Below are 20,649 nucleotides of genomic sequence, written 5' to 3'. Positions count from 1 at the left end.
GTAACACTGGTTGTTGTCTTGGCAAAGGCAGTCATCGTAACTGATGTAGAGGTGGCCTTACAGTTGCATGAGTCACTTGGGGCATCACGGGCACCCAAGATCTCAGGTGACACAAAAGGCCCGCACAGAGGAACACCTGAGAGGTCCTGGAGAGAACCACGCCTTCCCTTCTTCCTCAGTCTCTCCTGAAGAGGAAAAGGTCAGGTTAGGGGCACCAGTCTCCTCTCGCTCCGAAGGGATACCTCCCCTCTCGAGCAAATGGAGACCACCGAACAGAGATCAACCCAATTACCCACCCCACAACACCGACTTCCACTTGACAAAGCAGGCGAAGATAATGAAGAGGAGATCGCTCCCGTAGGAGTGACAGCAAGATGGGGAAGCTTCACAGGAGGAAGAAAAGAGGAAGAAGGGTCAGCAACCAACGGTATTGTCGGCGGCGTACTACCCCCAGACAATGCCTTGAAAGCCTTATTCTTATATTTCCTCCTCTGCGAAAACTTCACCTACTGCACAGGCGACCAGAGACAGACACTCATCACACTTAGAGTTCTAGTTACAATCATGCTCTAATGCAGAGGACATGAGGGTCAACATCAATTGGGGAGTGATAATGGGTGCAAGGTCTAGAATCGGTACCAGGGCATACACACTGGGCACTGCCCTTCCGCTTGGGCTTGGATGATTTGTGAGTTTGCAGTGCAATAATCTCACAAATGCAAACACAACCAAGATAATATATCCAAAACAAAAACAGAAAGATCCCACAGGGAAAAAACAAAGTGAAACAGCAAGCAGGGCAGGGAGTAGATACACAGCTCCTCATCACACAGCAGCCAAAAGCAAAGTAAATGCATTTGTTTTACAAAAGGACTCGCATGCCAGTCGGACGGTAGTTAACAACCTAACCACCTTGTTTAAAAGTTAAATGGCCGTTCCCAGCTGCGCTGAAGCATATTCCTTATGTAAAGACCGATAGTTTGTAGTCTGTGTAGGAACAAACATTAATTAGGGTTAGAGTAGTTGGTTTACCCAAGGGTGATAAGCACTTACGACATAAGAATCGTATACCCCATATTACACAAGCACTGGGCCTACATTGTATTGTATCTACCTACCTAAAACCTACCTCAACGAGACATATGTTTGGTGACGGGGGTGGTTCTTTTTGTAGGTGATGGACGTACAATTTGCCGTGATCTGGAGATACAGTGACTCTGGCATACCTTGCCCCTCTCCCATCGTGCTGAATGGCACACACTCTTCCTTCCCCAATAAGTGACTTTAGTGGCTGCCCTATTGCTCTGAAGGTTTCTCCCTGCATCAATTAAAAGGACAGGTTAAAAGGAAAATCATAAGGGGAAAACCAGAGTACATGAGGTTTATCTTCTCATTCCTAAACTGTGGTATTAGAAGAGTAAGGTTGGGGGAATGCTTGGATTTTTTAATATATGCAGCATTGTAAATAGTTTTCCTTTTACTTTACAACTACAGTACAGTATACTTGACAAGAACTGAAACTTTAGTCTCCATAAATTTCAGAATATAAATTGTACCAAATTGGTATTAGATTATCCCATCAAAATAGATTTTACAACATAATTTGTGGTGGAAAACAAATTACAGTAACATGCAAAATATAGAAATAAACTACTACACGTCTGAACTGAAACTAGGACTGATATGGCCAACTGTACCATGGAAATTATATGGTAATTTAGAACCTAAGTACAGGCAGTCCCTGGGTCACGGCAGGGGTTCTTTTCCAGCAGTGTGCCATGAGTTGGAAAATGCTGTTACTCAGAACATCGTTATAAAAATTTATAAAAATGAGAGAGACAGAGAGAGACTTATGTAAGCCTGGGGGAAGAAACAGGTTTTCAAGCTTTGCCATGGTAATAAACTGGTTTTCTCCCCTCCTTCCCCCTTGACGTGGGACCACCTTGACATGGTGAGGGGCTCTTGAACCCCAGGAATTTGTTCTCGGGTTTGAGTCCAAGAGTCTCATATATTATTATATATTTCTTCAGGCTAATTTTGTGGAATTTTCCACTTTTTGCAAAATTTATTGGACCTGATAAATAGAAAAAGATATCATAACTGGGATTGGGTTTATATCCGAAGCTAAATAGTGGGAACTGTGGTAGCATCATCAACTACCCGATAATGTTCGGACCTGAGAGATATCAGATTGATATTTCAAGGGTGGAACTATTCTGCAGGCCTCGCCACGGATTCCAGGGGGGCCTGGCTCTGGGGACAGGACTCTCGGCATTCTATCCAGTTTGCCCGTAATATGATTAGGGTGGGGATGATTGTATTCTTGTAATACTCTCGGTCCTAGCAAGCAGGTTTGGTTCACATCCGGACCACTCTAATGGCGTTGTGCCATCCCCTGTGGGGTAGGGTAGGGACGCGGACATTTGGGAGTCTGCTCTCACTTGTGCCATTGGTGGAAGAATAAACTTCATGAAAGGCTAATCATATCTTTTTAAAGTTTTCTGGTTTTTTTTTTTTTTATTATTATTCAGCCTTTATGAATAGTAGGAATAACGAGTTGAGTACCCCTGGGCCCTCTGATGATACTGTTTTGGCACAGAGGACAACCTCTGCACCCACCTTGGAGAATGAAATTTCTCCAAATGTTGACAACCCATGTGAGAAAAAGGATATCCCTATAAAAATAGGACCTAGTATTGTTACAATGGAACCGTTCCCCTTGAGCCAGATGTTTCTGTGCCTGTGGTCCCCCCCCAAAAAAAAAAAAAATAGTTTAAACTTTTCAACTACATTCCCTTTGGAGCCTAAAAGAGTAAATAGAAGAAAATACAGACCTGACTCAACCTTGGTTCACTTTGATTCCCTCTTTGGAGAATCAAACTGGTCAAGGTTTTTGAATTTACAAGCTGACCAAGATATATCTTTATTAAAATTGGAAAATTACTTGTTGAACCGATGCCCATCACAAGAGATGAGCGTATGGTTAGTTGAAGCAACAACCAGAAACCAATCAGAAAATTATCAGAATATTAAAGAAACAGATAACACAAATATAAGTCTTGCAAGGCATGATACCATGAATAGTATACAAGGCGCAGTAGTAGTGCCAAATCTAGATGATGGAATTATAGACAAATTAATGTTGTTAGATTCGTTAAAGAAAAGATATAACAACGTTATTAATATATGAAATCTCCTTAGCAGAGTTCTTTTGATCATGTATTTTTTTTGGGTTGTATTTCTTTATTTCTATTATCATTCATTTCAGTTCGAGTATTATTTGAATTTGAAGTATCTGCATACCTAAATTTCCTTGCTGGGTCATTCAGTCCTCTCACTTTTAGTTCTAACTTTGCTTCTCTGATCGACATTCCAGTTTGTTCTTGTAGTAATTTAAGTTCAGTATTGTAAATATAGAACACATATTTTTAGATCAGGCATGATGTTCTGTGCCACAATTTATGCATTTTAGTTGGCCACAGTCCCAGCGTGTTTCATGTTCTTGCGAACTGCAATAGGCACATCTGGGGAAATTTCTGCATGTAATGGCTGTATGGCCGTATTTGCAACATGAATGACAAAAATAAATCAATCAAAATATCAAAGATAAAGTTCATGGCCAAACCTTACCCTTGAAAATTAAAATATTGGGATTAAATGGGGAACTAGGACCTTATGTTCCCAGACCCATGCAGTGCAAAAACTGTTGCAAATATGGCCATACAGCCACTAAATGCAGAAATTTTCCCAGATGTGCCTATTGCAGTTTGCAAGAACATAAAATACGCTGGGACTGTAGCCAACCAAAATGCATAAATTGTGGCACACAACATCATGCCCGATCTAAAATATGTGCATTCTTTATTTACAATACTGAACTTAAATTACTACAAGGACAAACTGGAATGTCGATCAGGGAAGCAAAGTTAGAACTGAAAGTGGGAGGATTGAATGACCCAGCTAAGAAATTTAGGTATGCAGATACTTCAAAATCAAATAATACCCGAACTGAAATGAATGATAATAGAAATAAAGAAATACCACCAAAAAAATACATGATCAAAAGAACTCTGCTAAGGAGATTTCATACATCAACGACATCACAGTGGACAATAGATTTACCTCTTGACCAGAAATAGATACGAATAATGACACAGAGAAAGACGAAGAAGAATTAAAATCACAAAAATGTGATAAAACAGATAACACAACTCGGAAGAGGCAGCCAGATAAAACCCCACCTAATTCCACCAAACAAAGCTCTATAATGATAAATAACCCACCAATCTCACCAAAAGCTAAAGTTCAGAAACAGAACACTAAATCGAACATTCCACTGTCTCCCATAGTAACAATAATACCTCGGAGCAGAATCACAAAATTCAGATGAAATGGAAAGCCAAAATATAAATATCTACAATGAAAGCTAAGAAATTCACCCATCACCAATTATAGGCGCCACAAGAAAAATTAAGAAAAAGCAACAAACCGATGAACACGAAGATACATGTGGTTGTAGTAAATGCTTTGTAGCAATGTGCCACAAAAATAAAGTATAACTAAAGAAAGCCAAACCTACACCATAAAAAAATTTCATGAGGTATAGGAATAACGAAAAAAACAAGCATCAAATCTCATGAAGAAGGTTGCATGTGTACTGAACACTTAGAATACAGTATTACAAAGAAAAACATAATGTTGTAGATGATATTCTAAAGAAAATCAGATTGGAAAAATTAAATCAAGATGGTAAAAATGTAACAGTTAACGAAAGTCAGATTCAAACTACAACAAAAAATGAATCAAGACCTACAAAAATACAAATTAACTTATAAGAAATTTAAGAAAATATAAGCTTAAACAATTTAGAGTAATTTGACCACTCTCATATTACACCATTCAATCGTTATATAATTCAATGGAATAAAAATGGATTATTAACGAGAATGCACTTAGGAGAAGTCCAACGACTTACAGTATAAGTGAATACGAACCAATGATTATATGTAGGCTATATACAACACGTAGGAAAACTTGTTCCAAATATAGGTAAACATCAAAGGAGAATGAAAATAATTTAGGAACAGCAATATATGTCCATAATCAAATGATATACGACAAAGTAGATATAGATTACTCTGAATTACAAATTTCAGCAATAACAGTGAAAATAGAAATTGTGTTTTGGTATTACTGACTTATACAACCAGCCTAATACAAAGTATGATTTAAACATATTACAGGAAATAATAAAATAATAAAAGAATTCAAGAATCCCATATTAATTGTAGGAAATTTCAATGCACGTAATCCAATATGGGACTATAACAATATTACACCGGATAAAGATGGAGAAAAAATAGAAAACTTAATGAACACTAATAATCTCTGTTGTCGGAATGACAATGAAGTAAATACATACTGTTCCAAAACCCATGGAACATTTTCCTCAATAGATGTCACCCTTTGTCCAACAAATGTAGTAGACAAACTAGATTGGAATACATGTGATGACTCCTACTCAACTGATCATTTTCCCATTATAACATGCAAAAAGCAGATTGGGACATTTTTAACTTGCATACCAGAAATATACCACCATATGATTATTTGAAAAATTATAATGAAACAAATGAATTCTTTGTATCCTTCATTAAAAAGGCAGCAGACAAAGCTATTCCTCATTCAGATGATCTATCTGAATTAGTACAAGAAAACTCATTCTAGCAAGAAGGTTAAATTGTAAAGTCCCCATTCACCGGTTCTCTATGGTGAACCTCCCGTTTTCTATGGTGCCTTCACAGATGACCCGAGGTAGTGGTGCTCAGCCTTATTATCATTATGTAATTGTATATTTATTACCTGTTCATTTGCCCTTATACATAGTATACATGTCAGAGTATTTTTTGTGTCTAATCAACTATTGTTAATCATCCTGTTGTCTATATGTACCTGTCCTGTTTTGTGTAGAGAAATAGTTTTGACCTCAGGTCACTTGTAAATTTTGTACTGACGTCCGCACGCCGCTTTATAAGTGGGTCACTTCCTCAATAAACATCACCAAAATCACTTTCATGCATCATAATAAAGTTTTCATCCAACCTACCATCTCACAGACTCATCATCAAAATAGAGTTATGGGCTGCTCTAGGAGCAAGACCACGTGCTGGCACAAGGCCAGCTAAATCTACAACAACAACAACATCAATAAACTAGCAGTACTTGTCTACCTGCTCTTTCTTTCACACCCTCTCACAGTGGTGACCTCCGGAGAGGTTCCCGGAGCCATTAACCCCTAAACGCCGACCCTCTATTTACAAAAGTCTGCCGTATGCCGGCAGGGTTTGGGAGTTAGCGCCGAAGCGGAAAGAAGGTTTTTCAAAAAATCACAGCACACTTAGTTTTTAAGATTAAGAGTTCATTTTTGGCTCCTTTTTTTGTCATTGCCCGAAGTTTAGTATGCAATCATCAGAAATGAAAAAAATATCATTGTCATATATAAATATTGGAATACATGACAGCACAAAAAAAAAGTCATATATAATTGTATACAAATCGCGCTATGAGCAAAACGGTTAAAGCTAATGAGCTATTTTTTTTTTCGTTGTATTGTACACTAACCTGCGATGATTTTGGTATATAACAAACTGTAAAACGATCAAAGCAACACAGAGAAAAATATCACAAAATGATGCATGAATTCGTAATGCGCAGACATAAAAATTTTTTTTTAAAAATTCACCATAAATCGAAATATTGTGCTAGAGACTTCCCGTTTGTTGCAAAATGAAGGTAAATCATTGAATATTACTAGAATGTAAGAGTTTTAGCATACAATTGCATTTTTCGACCATTTCGGTCAAGTCAAAGTTGACCGAAGGTTGAAATTTTGGCATTTATCATGATTTATATGAAAATATGTCAAAATTGATAAAAGCTACCACCATGAGTTATTTTTGTTGTATTCTACATGAAATTGCGCACATTTCCCATATATAAAACTTTATGTAACGGCTAATATAAAACGGTGCAAAAAGTACGACAAAGTGACTAAAGAATTTCTGAGATTTTCAGCAGAGTTAGCGCGAGCTGACGTAAGGAAAATTTTTTTTCAAAAGTTCACCATAAATCGAAATATTGTGCTAGAGATTTCTCATTTGTTGCAAAATGAAGGTAAATGATTGAATATTACTAGAATGTAAGATTTTTAGCTTACAATTGCATTTTTCGACCATTTCGGTCGAGTCAAAGTTGACAGAAGGTTGAAATTTTGGCACTTGTGATTTATATGAAAATATGTCAAAATTGATAAAAGCTACAACCATGAGTTATTTTTTGTTGTATTTTACATGAAATTGCGCACATTTTCATATATAAAACTTTATGTAACGACTAACAGAAAACTTTGCAAAAATTACGACAGTGACTAAAGAATTTCTGAGATTGTAAGAGCCTGACGCCGTCTCTTCCAAACACGTGTGTGTTCATGTGTTCGTCGTCCATCGGACTGGCGAGACGTTTGGCGTCTTCACAAACAGAAACATACACACAGTTTGATACAGAAGATTCGTTGGAACATTATGAGTACATGATTAGAATGCTTGCATGGCAATGCAAGTAGTGGTGATTGTACATACATCAAGACAACAATGGTTAGGGAGAAACAGACAGAAATATTGTATGGTTGAAATTGCGTTCCTTTAGAGAAAGAAAACGAGATGCTCCTGTTGTCTTGTCCACTCCGATGGACGACGAACACACGAACACACACGTGTTTGGAAGAGACGGCGTCAGGCTCTTACAAGATTTTCAGCAGAGTTAGTGCGGATGTAAAGAAAAAGTTTTTTTTTCAAAAATTCACCATAAATCGAAATATTGTGCTAGAGACTTCTCGTTTGTTGCAAAATGAAGGTAAATGATTGAATATTACTAGAATGTAAGAGTTTTAGCTTACAATTGCATTTTTCGACCATTTCGGTCGAGTCAAAGTTGACAGAAGGTTGAAATTTTGGCACTTATCGTGATTTATATGAAAATATGTCAAAATTGATAAAGGCTACAACCATGAGTTATTTTTTGTTGTATTCTACATGAAATTGCGCACATTTTCATATATAAAACTTTATGTAACGGCTAATATAAAACAGTGCAAAAATTACGACAAAGTGACTAAAGAATTTCTGAGATTTTCAGCAGAGTTAGCGCGGATGTAAGGAAAAAGTTTTTTCAAAAATTCGCCATAAATCGCAATATTGTGCTAGAGACTTCTCGTTTGTTGCAAAATTAAGGTAAATCATTGAATATTACTAGAATATAAGAGTTTTAGCTTACAATTGCATTTTTCAACCATTTCGGTCGAGTCAAAGTTGACCGAAGGTTGAAATTTTGGCACTTATCGTGATTTATATGAAAATATGTCAAAATTGATAAAAGCTACAACCATGAGTTATTTTTTGTTGTATTCTACATGAAATTGCGCACATTTTCATATATAAAACTTTATGTAACGGCTAATATAAAACAGTGCAAAAATTACGACAAAGTGACTAAAGAATTTCTGAGATTTTCAGCAGAGTTAGTGCGGACGTAAGGAAAAAGTTTCTTTCAAAAATTCACCATAAATCGAAATATTGTGCTAGAGACTTCTCGTTTGTTGCAAAATGAAGGTAAATGATTTAATATTACTAGAATGTAAGAGTTTTAGCTTACAATTGCATTTTTCGACCATTTCGGTCGAGTCAAAGTTGACCGAAGGTTGAAATTTTGGCACTTGTGATTTATATGAAAATATGTCAAAATTGATAAAAGCTACAACCATGAGTCATTTTTTGTTGTATTCTACATGAAATTGCGCACATTTTCATATATAAAACTTTATGTAAAGGCTAATAGAAAACGGTGCAAAAATTACGATAAAGTGACTAAAGAATTTCTGAGATTTTCAGCAGAGTTTGCTGATGCTTTCTTTTGGGATAAGAAAGAAATTCTCGCATGCGCAGCTGGGTCACGCTTGTAAACAAAACAACAGCGTGATCCGTGAACTCCCAGCATCCCTCAAGGCGCGTGATTTAAAATTTTTCACAAACGAGGCCTATAAGTATTTTTCTGCGAATATTTAAAAAAACTTTTTGTAGTCAATGTATTTTACGTTGACTTGGCACCCGACAGACAACTTTTGTCGACGTAAAATACGTCCAGTCGGCGTTAAAGGGTTAATGGACCCAAACGGCAACTTAGTCTTGGCCCGATGAACCACCCCACGCCCCTAATGGACTAACTACAGCGCTCTAACAAATCGTTCGGGCGTTACCGACCCTCGTCGGCAAATCACCGGCGTCATTAGCGGACCCACACGGCACGCTCCCAAGCATGTATTGAAAGGAGTATTCCCTCACACTCCAGCTGAGAGTGCAGAATGAGCATGGATGCAGACATTCCCTCCCACATACAATTAACCGCGAACTTCTCGGAGGCAGATGTCTCCCTCGCGCAACCCCTTCTCGAGCCCTCCTCCACGCCAGTACCCTCTCCCCGCAATGCCCCTCCTGACAGACCAACCGAGGACTGCCCTCAGCATAAAGCTGCTGCCGTTCACCCATCAGAACCCGGCATCTTGGCTCTACAGGGTCGAGGAGCAATTCAGGGTGGCAGGCCTGACTGACGAGGTGTTGAAGGCAGACATTGCTATCAACGCCTACCGGAGGAGACAGGGCGACGTCCACTACTAGCCCTGCCACCTTCCAAGAATTAAAGGCCTCTCTCATTGAGACCTGCTCCCTGCTGGTCTCCGAGAGGGCCACCTGCGCCCTTGACCTTGCCATCAACCCCCGGCAAGACACGAACCTCCTGGAGACGTGGCATGCCCTCCAGGACCTCCTCCTCCTCCCCAAGATGGACAGCAGCAGCAGGCACAAGGAGAGTAGCCTGTCGAGGGAGATCCTCCTGCGGCAGCTACTCCTGGAGGTTCGTGGACAGATTACGGAGCCCTACACCCTGCCAGTTGAGGATCTGATAAGGATGGCACAGCAGCTGACTGACTCCACGAGGGCAGCGAAGCGGGCATCCACGCCCACACACCCCATCAACTGCCGCCAGCCGGAGGACCCCACCACAGAGGACATCAAAGTCGTCGCCAGGAGGCGGCCACCCCACCACCAGAAGAAGGAAAGGCTGGGGCTTTGCTACTACCACCAGAGGTTCGGCAAAGAGGCCCGGAATTGCGAAGCCTCCTGCCTTTTCGCCCATCCAAAAAACGGGGGAGGCGGTGGCCACCCTCACAGACTGCCATGGCAGCAGCACCCAAAACACCCAGGAGCCCCGCACCAGTAGGCCTCTATGTCCGCGACACTGTCTTCAGCAGGATGATGCTGATCGACACTGGGGCAATGCGGTCAGTGTTCCCGCCTTCCAGAGAGGACCGCAGACACCCGCCAGACCTAGCTGCCTCCCTGATGGCCGCCAACGGGTCTCCCATCCTCTCCTACGGCACCAGGCTCCTGTAGGTCTCCATCCTGGGCTGGAGATAGAAGTGGAACTTCGTCGCGGACGTTAAGACACCACTCCTGGGTGCGGATTTCCTCGCCCACTTCGGACTGGCAGTCGACGTCGGCTGTAAACACCTGCTGGACACCGAGTCCTGCCAGTCCCTGCCCCTGTCGCCAGGCCCCAGGGTGCCCACAGTCTGTTCTGTCGCTCCCCACCATACGCCTCCCTCCTGAAGGAATTCCCAGAGGTATTCAGACCTGAACTTTGTCAGATGCCCGGGGAGCCCACCAAACACGGGATATATCATCACATCAAGACAAGGGGGCCCCCGACACACGCAAAGTTCCGGAGGCTTCCCTCACAGTACCTTCAGGAGGCCAAGAAGGCCTTCACCAAAATGGAGCATATGGGCACATGCAGGAAGGCCCCCAGCCCATGGGCCTCCCTCCTTCACATGGTGCAGAAAACAGATGGCTCCTGGAGACCCTGCGGCGACTACAGGTGGCTCAACCTCACTACAGAACCCAACCACTACCCTCTACCAAACATGCAAGACCTTAAGGCCTCCTTCCACGGGGCCAAAATATTTTCAAAACTGGATCTTTTAAAATCATATTTCCAGGTACCAGTAGCTCCAGAAGACACCCCCAAAACCGCCATCATCACGCCCTTCGGGTCCTACATCTTTGCCTTCTCCACCTTCAGCCTGAGGAACGAGGGGCGACCTTCCAGAGACTGATGGACAGCATCGTGGGGGACTTGAACTTTTGCGTCTGCTACCTGTCCACAGAAGAAAAGGTTTACAGGGAGTCCCTCATAATCCCGATCGAACTTATCACAGAGGACCAGGACGACCTAACAACACAGAGGCTCCGCGACAGGGTTGGGAAGTTGCCCTCTGCCGGCGGACATATACCGACAGGACGTCCCCCTTCATGCCTCCCGGTCTATCCTCCACCACCCACGTCTTCATCAGGAACGATGCCGTGCGCCCACCCTTAACCAGGCCCTACAGGGGGCCTTTCCTCGTACTGGCAAGAAACAAAAAGGCATTCCGGGTGGCCGTCCACAGGAAGGATGACTGGGTGTCAGTAGACCGCCTCAAGCCCGCATTCCTGGAGGAAGGACTCGGGGGCACTTCCCAAAGCCCCCGCAGGAAGCGGCACCCCTCAGCCCACCCCGCCCACAAGAAAACCTTGTGGGCACCCCCAGAAGGCCCCGGGCCCAGGCAGGAGAGCAACCCATCACTCCCATCCGGGAAGCGAATGCACCCCCAAGCAGACATCGAGAAGGCGCTACCCTCTCCGCCACCCAAGCAGATACTTGCTTTGATCAGACGTTACCTATGTCTTGGGAGGGGAGTATTGTAAAGTCCCTGTTCAACGGGTTCTCTATGATGAACCTCCCATTTTCTACTGTGCCTTCACAGCTGACCCGAGGTAGTGGTGCTCAGCCTTATTATCATTATGTAATTGTACATCTATTACCTGTTTATTTGCCCTTATACATAGTATATGTGTCAGAGTATTTTTTGTGTCTAATCAACTATTGTTAATCATTCTGTTATCTATATGTGCCTGTCCTGTTTTGTGTAGAGAAATAGTTTTGACCTCGGGTCACTTGTACATTTTGTACTGACATCCGTATATATGCCAACGCCTGCACGCTGCTTTATAAGTGGGCACTTCCTCAATAAACTAGCAGTATTTGTCTACCTGCTCTTTCTTTCGCACCCTCTCACAAGATACTCTAAACAGAAGATTCAATAAAATAAATATATCAAAACCATTCCTCGAAGAAAATATATTAAAAATGACAATTATATTATTAGAGATTGATGCGCTAAAACCTTTATATAATAAAATATCAACCAAATTTACAAAGGAAGTCATAAAAGGTACAATAATATCTTGGAGGTCCTATGTATTGGAAATAACAAGCGAAACATCCATTCAAAAAGTATGGGAAAAATTCCGAAAAATAAATGGAACAAACATTAGACCACCCAGACAAGATATATCAGATAAAATGGCAAAAAAATTTTAGATCCCATCGAAAATTAATAACATACTTGGGGAATGTTTTGCCAAAATAAGCAGTGACCAAAATTTTGACAAACATTTCAAAAAAATAAAGCAGAATCTATAATACTTAATTTTGAGACAAAGGAAGATGTATATTATAATAAGAAATTCAGTATGGAAGAGTTGGCATATGCTCTCTTGAACAGCAATACATATGCTCCTGGAGGTGATGTTTGCTTCGAAATGGTCTGCCACCCACCGAGCACCTTTGGCAAAATCATACTTATTAAAATTTTACAATCATTTATGGCTCTGAAACTTGTTTCCGGATGAATGGTGAAATGCAATAATAATTCCTATACCCAAACCTGGAAAAGATCCTAGTAATGTGAAGAATTATAGACCTATCTCTTTAGCAAGTTGTATATGCAAGTTGTTGGAGAAAATGGTAAATGCACGACTTCCTTGGCACATTCGTGAAAGTAAAATTTTGAATCCTACCCAGTTTGGTTCACAATGTAATAGGTCTACATTAGATTCCCTGTCTAATCTGAAAGAAATCAAATTACAATAGCTGTCTTTTTTGACATTCAAAAGGCATACGACAATACATGGAGGTATGCAATATTAAAAACATTACATAATAATAACATACGCGGCCACCTTCCTAAATTTATTAAAAACTTTATGACTGGTCGCACTTTTCAGGTGAAAATAATGTTTTTTCCAAAACATTTCAACTTGAAAATGGAGTTCCACAACGGAGCGTCCTTGGTGGAACTCTGTTTACATTAGCAATTAATGACATCAGTAACAGGCTACCGGTCGGAATTAAAAATAACCTTTATGTGGATGACTTTGCCATATATTATACAGCGTCACGCATAAAGCATGCAGAACGAATGATTAATAAAACTATAGTAAAAATAGATGAAAGGGCCTCATCTGTAGGCTTTAGATTTTCCATAGAAAAAACTCAAGCTGTCATGCTTTATAAAAAAAAATTGGAAAAAAGGTGAAGAACTAGAATTAAAAATCTGAAACTATAATATAACAATTAGCCAAACTGCAATTTTTTTTTTTATATCTGATGCACATCTGAACAGGAAAGCCCATAAAACTTACTTAAAATCAAAATGCACAAGAGCTTTAAATCTAATTAAAAAACTGTTGCACACATTACCATACCGTGTAAAGCAACAGTGTTATCAATCATTGATTACGGAAGTGAAATATATGGTTCAGTGTCAGAAGCAGCACTGAAAATATAAGATCCAACTCATAATGAAGGACTAAGAATACGCACAGGAGCATTTAGATCCTCACAACTGCCACTGTCCCTCCATAGAGAATTCATAACAATGAAAAGTGCATTAAGAATAAAGACCACTGATTTACCAACAAAAAAATCTATTTTATCTCGGGGATATATTTATAAACGATCATTCACCACCTTTGCCAATAAGAGCTAATAGATTGTTCGAGTCACTAAATATAAATATACAATTACCTTCAACAGTGAAGTTACCACCCCACTGGACTATGAATAATGTAAAAGACTTGCACTCGCTTAAAATATTTTATCAAAAAGTCACTCCTATACCCCGGAACACCATAGACAAAAAACCATAGATCATATACGACGAAAAAGTTCACATTACGCAAAATATATCGATGGGTCTAAATCACAACATGGAGTAGGGTATGCAGCTATATCCCAGAATAAAACATCAATTTTCTTTACTTAATAATGCCTCAGTCTTCACAGCAGAGTTGTGTGCAATCGCAGTAGCCATCATAATTATAAAACAAATATCATTCAATAATTCTGTGATTTTTAGTGACTCAATAAGCGCTATAGAGGTTGTTCAGTTACCACCCAAAAACTAATATTGTACAGCAAATTAAATTTGAACTCCACAAATTGTATAATAATGGAAAAAATATTGTATGTTGGATCCCTGCCCATGTAGGGATTAAAGGAATGAAAAAGCTGTTAAAGCAGCTAAAGAAGCAGTCCACATGACAAGAGCAAATGTAAAAATCCCAATTAATCATTATATAAGAGATATAAAAACCATCATTGTAAATAAATGACAGAATATATGAAATGAGGAACCTATAAATATATTGAAACAAATAAAGTCTTGTGTTGGAAAATGGCGCTCATCATATCAGACAGAGAGACACACAAGTGATTGTGACACGTCTGTGAATGGGCCATACTCGTTTGACACATGAACACTTAATGAACAGTCCACATGGCCCTCCTCCCTAAATGCCCAGAGTGCAAAGTGTTGATAACAATCAAATGTGCTGTGTGACTGTCCGAAATATAACCAAGAGCGATTATCAACCTTTGAAAGTAAATCAATGGGGGAAATGTTGTCAGAATCTTCTACATATTCAATCACTCCAGTTTTAACATTCATGAGGAACTGTAATTTAACAGACAAAATATAAAAGTACATAAGTAAATAACACAAATACAAAAGCCCATAGGGCATTTAATTAATAAAAAAAAATTTTAAGTGGTTAACTTATTCTGAATTTTAACTTTTTATTTTATTTTTCTTTTTTAATTATTTTTTTTTTTTGTATGTATGGAAATGAGCAAATGTATTTAATGTGTACATGTGTTCCAGTCTAAAACTATATACCTTATGCATTGTTTTCTTTTAATCTCATCTTCATTCATTAATCATCATGCGAATGACCTATTTGGTCCCAGTTCTAAGCCTATGGCCTAGACCTGGTATTTCATCTTAATCCTTTGGGCCAGTTCCCTAAACTGGTTTTCTCACCTCGTTATACCACCTACAGCCACGCCACTCAGGTTCCCAGTTACGGCGCCATAATCCGTAAGTTTAGGGTTAAGGCGCAGTAACTTCAGAACATCAACCGTAACCTAGCACCAATTTTTTGTATAAATATATTTGAAAAAGTGCTGTAAGTTTGGAAAGACGTAAGTCAGAGCTGCTGTAACCCAGGAACTTACGTATATACTGTACCCAACCCACCAGTGACCCAAGGAAAAGGTGTTAATTCAAACAACCCCATCAAAATGTGATAAAAATCAACGGACAGTAGTGTGCAAAATTTTGTAAAAATTTCTATATCAAGTTGGCATCAAACAGGCCTCTCAGGCAGAGATGAGGTTCTAATATTCAAGTCATTGAGGGTATAAAGAAAGTAAGAACTTAAGTATTAACAGTTCTTAAGGAATTGCCTAGACATTTTGTACAGTTTCTGTACCATCAGGTTTTACCCTACTTCCCAACTTGCCCATGACCCAGGTGACAGTATTTAATTCCAGTTACCTAATCTGAGTGAATATGATGGACATCAATACAAAGTAATGTGTGAAATTCAGAAGTAAATTTTTATCTCATTTCATGCACAAGACGAGTGCTACAAACTTTTACATCTTGCACATAACTTTGTTGACTCCCACTGTATTCACGCAGATAGGATAATGCAAGTTAAACCATACTACCAGGATCACCAGGGTGTCATAGGTAAAACTCGTTGGTATGGAAGCTTGAAGTCTGTCCTGGTAACACCTTAAGTATTGCATTTAATAACTTTGGTTTTACTAACATCATATTCATCTTAGATGGGGCAACTCGATTAAATATTACCACCTGGGTCACCAGGAAGTCATGAAGCTGTGGTGTATGTCTAGGTAACTCCTTTGGTACTTGGAATATCTAGGTTTGAGCTTTTTTTATGAACTCTGGGAATAGCATATAGCTGGATAAAGCTGCTGGAATGGACTCTTAGCACAGTAAGTGTTGTGTGCTATGCTCTGAGTAGGAAGGGCTTAAAGGTTTACAAACTGGATAAAAAGAATGGGTCAAAAGATTAGTTTGGTCTCAGTGAGCTACTATGTGAAGTATACAAGGCGGGTATTGTTAAAGAAAAATTCTCCCATCCACAGTGGTTACACATAAACTTGTGTAAAATGCTTTGTGCAAAAGACGACCCATACTGACCGTGATGAGGACAGGGAGGGATTCAGCAAGATTCATCGCAGCCATTCCAGGAATGAGGTCGATTTCGGCGCGACCTAAACTTGGGGAAGACAGCAGCACCTCCATGCCATCAGCCTCTTCTCTGTCTTCGAAGTACATCCTCTTGTCCTTGTTGTGCTACATGTATTTTCTGGAAATGTTTTGACACATTCAGCTTTGTCCATGACTTGTGACTTTGCCAAATCACAAAATTGACTCATATACAAAGATGCTGTTGCTGTGCTTCACATTTTGAATTTATTTGTCTGGTCAACTGCAATCATAGTATCAAAGGCACCCAAGAAAAACAGCAATCAATGGCGTACTTGTCTTTCAAATCTGAGTGAAGGATAGACCCTACATGCGGTGAACTTCCATCACAACTTTGGTTTCAATTAGCTCATAATTCCTTTAAAACTTGTGGCCTTAAATTACCATTTCTTTAATTAAGCAAAATGAAAAGGGTCCTATAAATGTAATGTACAAGATTATTATCAAATCTATGCTATAAGGAAAGCAGAGAGCAAAATTAAGACTGAAAAATAAAAAGCTAAATAAAAATGAAGAAGATACTATATGAAAAATTTACAAAAAATCGACAGCATCAATAACTCAACATAAAAAACTTCCAGTTCTTGATCGATTTTTCCCTCTGCTTCATCTTTTAACCAAACAGTTCTGAGGACTTCGAGGTTACTCATTGGTTGTGGAGTGAGTGGTTCAGATAATGGCCACTTAGGAAAATAAGGACATTTCCTCCTCAGTCTTGTCAAACCTAGTTGTGATTCAGTAGTATTGCTAAACTGCTTAATAATAATAATAATAATTATTATTACAGGTACTATACTGGCTTATTTATGTGTGTGACCATTACACGGGGTGAAAAGTGTTGTGTTGGTCCCATCAAATTTAGCAAATCTTTGATTTAGTGTATCGACATAAGATGCCAACTCTTGAAGCAGGTTCGATAAAACCACCAATAACAGTGGAGCAGCTTAATGACATTTTTGGCCAGGATCGTTCATTTGATGATGAAAAACATGAAATTTGGTATGAATATACTCTGTTGGTCAATTTTGAGAAAAAGCGCTAGCCATCAAAAATTCCAATATTTTTCAAGATAGCCGCCAGCACACCAAAAACGGCCATACACCAAAAACGGCCATAAACTATAAAAATGCAGATCTCTGTCCATTTATTTCTAACTTTTGCTACTAAAAAAGGCTACTAATGAAGGGAAGGCAAAGAGGATGAGCTCTTTCTGTCTATATAATGTTCCAAAGGGTTGCAAACTACAGAGTTGATCTTGCAGTCAACACTATTGTTACTAAGGCAGGGGTGATTCTGCAGACAGCAATGGGGCAAACGGATGGTTTTGGCACCAAAAAACCAGTTGCTTTGGGCATATGAAGCTAAATATCAGAGCAAGGACTATTCATATGTGAGAGGGAAAACTCTAAAATTAAGCTATGGAGGTAGAGCCAAGAGAGCGTCTGTTGGCTGTCGCTCACTACCAGGGCATACTGGTGATGGACACTGCTATGAAGTTCAGCATGGGGTTCAATATCAGCTAAACAGCAAGTTTAGTATCCCAAATGCTATCTAATCAGCCCTAAGAAATTACATAGCCCGACCTAGCACTGGGACCAAATAGGCCATTTGGTAGTGATGACTGAATGAAAATGAAGTTAAAAATTGCACAAAGGCATAAGTTCTCATACTGGAACACACTCACACAATAAATACATTTATACTCATGTTTCCATATATACTCACTAAAAAGGTATATTAAAATTTAAAATAAGTAAAATTTCAAAATTTAGTTGTTGAAATTCATTAGATGCCTATGGGCTTTTGTATTTCCATTATTTACTTTTTATATTTTATCAATTAAACCTCAGCTCCTCATGAACATTAGAATTGGTATTACTGAAAATGTAGGAGATTCTGACAAAATTTCCTTAATTGATCTATTTCCAAAATTTGATAATCGCTGCAGGTTATATTTTCGACATTTAGATAATACATGTTTGACTGTTATCAACACTTTGCAATCTGGGCATTCGGGAGGAGGGCCACATGGACTGTTCATTAAGTGTCCGTGTGTCAAACGAGTATGGCCTATTCAAAGACGCATCAGAATTACTTGTGTGTGTCTCTCTCTGATATGATGAACTCCATTTTTCAACACTGGATTTTATCTGTTTTAATTTACAGTGTTATTTTCAGGTTCTAAGCTCCTTACAAAGTTAAGTGCTGGTGATGGTGTTGCTCAAGAACTGAAGTATCACCCATGATGCTTGGCAGACTTATACAACTCAAGAGAGTGCACATCTTAATGCGATAAAGCAAAAGGAGAATTACCATGATCAATGGAAAGTTATATCCTGTGGCTTTTCCTGAACTTGTTATCTACATCATTGATAGCAAGGTTACTAATACAGAAACATCACCTGCAATATTCAGACTTGCTGATCTTGCTTCCCTATACAAGTGCTGGCTACAACAACTAGGTGTAGACACCCCCTATGCAAGTGCCAGCTACAACAACTAGGTGTAGACTCTCCAGACATCAATACCACCAGGTTAAAAGAGCAGTTAGTCTCTAGGATCCCTGAGCTTGAGGCCCATAGGAAAGGGCGTGATATTCTGCTAGCATTCAGAAAAGACACTGGCACAATTCTGTCTGATACTAGCAAGTACAATGAAGCTACTCATCTGGCTAAAGCTGCAGGTATCATTCAAAGAGAAATGCTTGCTCATATGATAAAATTCAGTCAAGATTGACATGAAGGACTTGGAAAGGAATCTGTTCCGCAGGCACTTTTATAGTTTGTTTGCAGCACTGAGCATGGTGTTGACATCAGGGCCCATCTGGACTATGGTGCTCTACTGTCAGATGTTGCTATTCACTAATTTTACAATACAACTGCTAATCTAAGTATACTGAAGGATCAAAATCCGCAGGCATGCAAAACAATGTGAAACACCTTTTTCCATACATGTTGGGATGAAAGTATTTGCCAAAACAGGAAAAAGATAACTAACTGACAAGCCTCATGAGAATGGAATTAGCATATCATATGAGAGAGTGTTGGAAATATCAGGACAGTTAGGTGAGAGTGTAGTAAAGCAATATGTGGAAGATGATGTGTGTCCACCTATTTTGAGAAGGGACTTTTCACAAATTCTGCTTTAGACAACATAGACCACAATCCAACAGCCAGCACATCCTTCTACGGTACAAGTATTTCATTGTTCCAGCATCCAAGTCCAGAGGAAGAAGGGGAAGTATGCAAATTGCCCAATGTTATAGACAGTCGATAAAAAAGGTTCCTGATCTTCCTGAGTCATTCATAAACATCCAACCGGCCTTCTTCCACAAAAGGAAATCCAGAACCGAGCACCATTGACGACGTATAATTGCCAGACCCCAGTCTTCTCCAAAATGAACTCAAGCTTGAATATGAATGGTTGGAAAAGGTCCATTACACCACAGATGTAGATGATTCATCCAATATAACATGCAAGCACAACAAAGGAGAAAAATGATTTTGTGACCAGCACCAGTTCTTTGCTACCACTTCTACGAGATCAAGCCCATAGTGTTACTACCATCACGCATGCTATGGAAAAAATCAAGGAAGCTGTACATTCCTTAACCCAGAACAAAAACCAGTTATAACAGCTGACCAGCCACTTTGCACATTGGCAAAGCAAATACAGTGGTACTGGCTTGATACATATGGGGAGGATAAGTTTGTAATCATGTTTGGTGGACTTCATATTGAGATGATAGCCTTGAAATCTATTGGGTCGATGCTAGAGGGCAATGGATGGACTGGGGCGCTTGTTGAAGCTGACATGGAGTCTTCAGGCTCTGCAGATTCATTTCTATCCACTACCGATGTCACCAAGACTCGCCATGCCCATCAGATTACAGCATGCAGTTTATTTAAGCTCCTGAAGAAAGCCACTAGGGCATATTTTGCTGAGCAGAGAGTGAAGGGGAATCCGTAACTTTAGAAAAATGGTGTGATGCATGCAAGAAAGAATGTTCACATTTTCAATTTTGGGTTTTGATTTTGAACATGGAGCTGACTATTTTCACAATGATACGTTCTTTT

At 39.5% G+C, this 20,649-nt stretch overlaps 1 protein-coding gene across 9 annotated transcripts in view; it reads right to left on the bottom strand.

The window, feature by feature from the left end:
* LOC136828434 (uncharacterized) overlaps nucleotides 1-20,649 on the bottom strand; it is a 284,088-nt gene that overhangs the window by 10,223 nt on the left and 253,216 nt on the right. For 6 of the 9 annotated variants that reach the window (XR_010850039.1, XM_067086489.1, XM_067086486.1 and 3 more), the window contains 2 exons: nucleotides 16,505-16,673; nucleotides 1,130-1,318 (listed from right to left, as the gene is read on the bottom strand). Coding sequence is in view for 6 of the 9 variants with exons in the window: in XM_067086489.1 (XP_066942590.1) it covers nucleotides 1,130-1,318; nucleotides 16,505-16,642 (327 nt within the window). In the remaining 3 variants the exon portion in view is untranslated. Of the gene's footprint in view, nucleotides 1-1,118; nucleotides 1,319-16,504; nucleotides 16,674-20,649 lie in introns of all 9 variants that reach the window. The other 3 variants (XR_010850040.1, XR_010850041.1, XM_067086491.1) reach the window with 2 other exon arrangements.

The sequence above is a fragment of the Macrobrachium rosenbergii genome, chromosome 42 (genome assembly GCF_040412425.1).
Source record: "Macrobrachium rosenbergii isolate ZJJX-2024 chromosome 42, ASM4041242v1, whole genome shotgun sequence".
Lineage (NCBI taxonomy): Eukaryota > Metazoa > Arthropoda > Malacostraca > Decapoda > Palaemonidae > Macrobrachium > Macrobrachium rosenbergii.
Note: the sequence above shows the minus strand (reverse complement) of the source record. Positions and strands in the feature narration are given on the sequence as shown.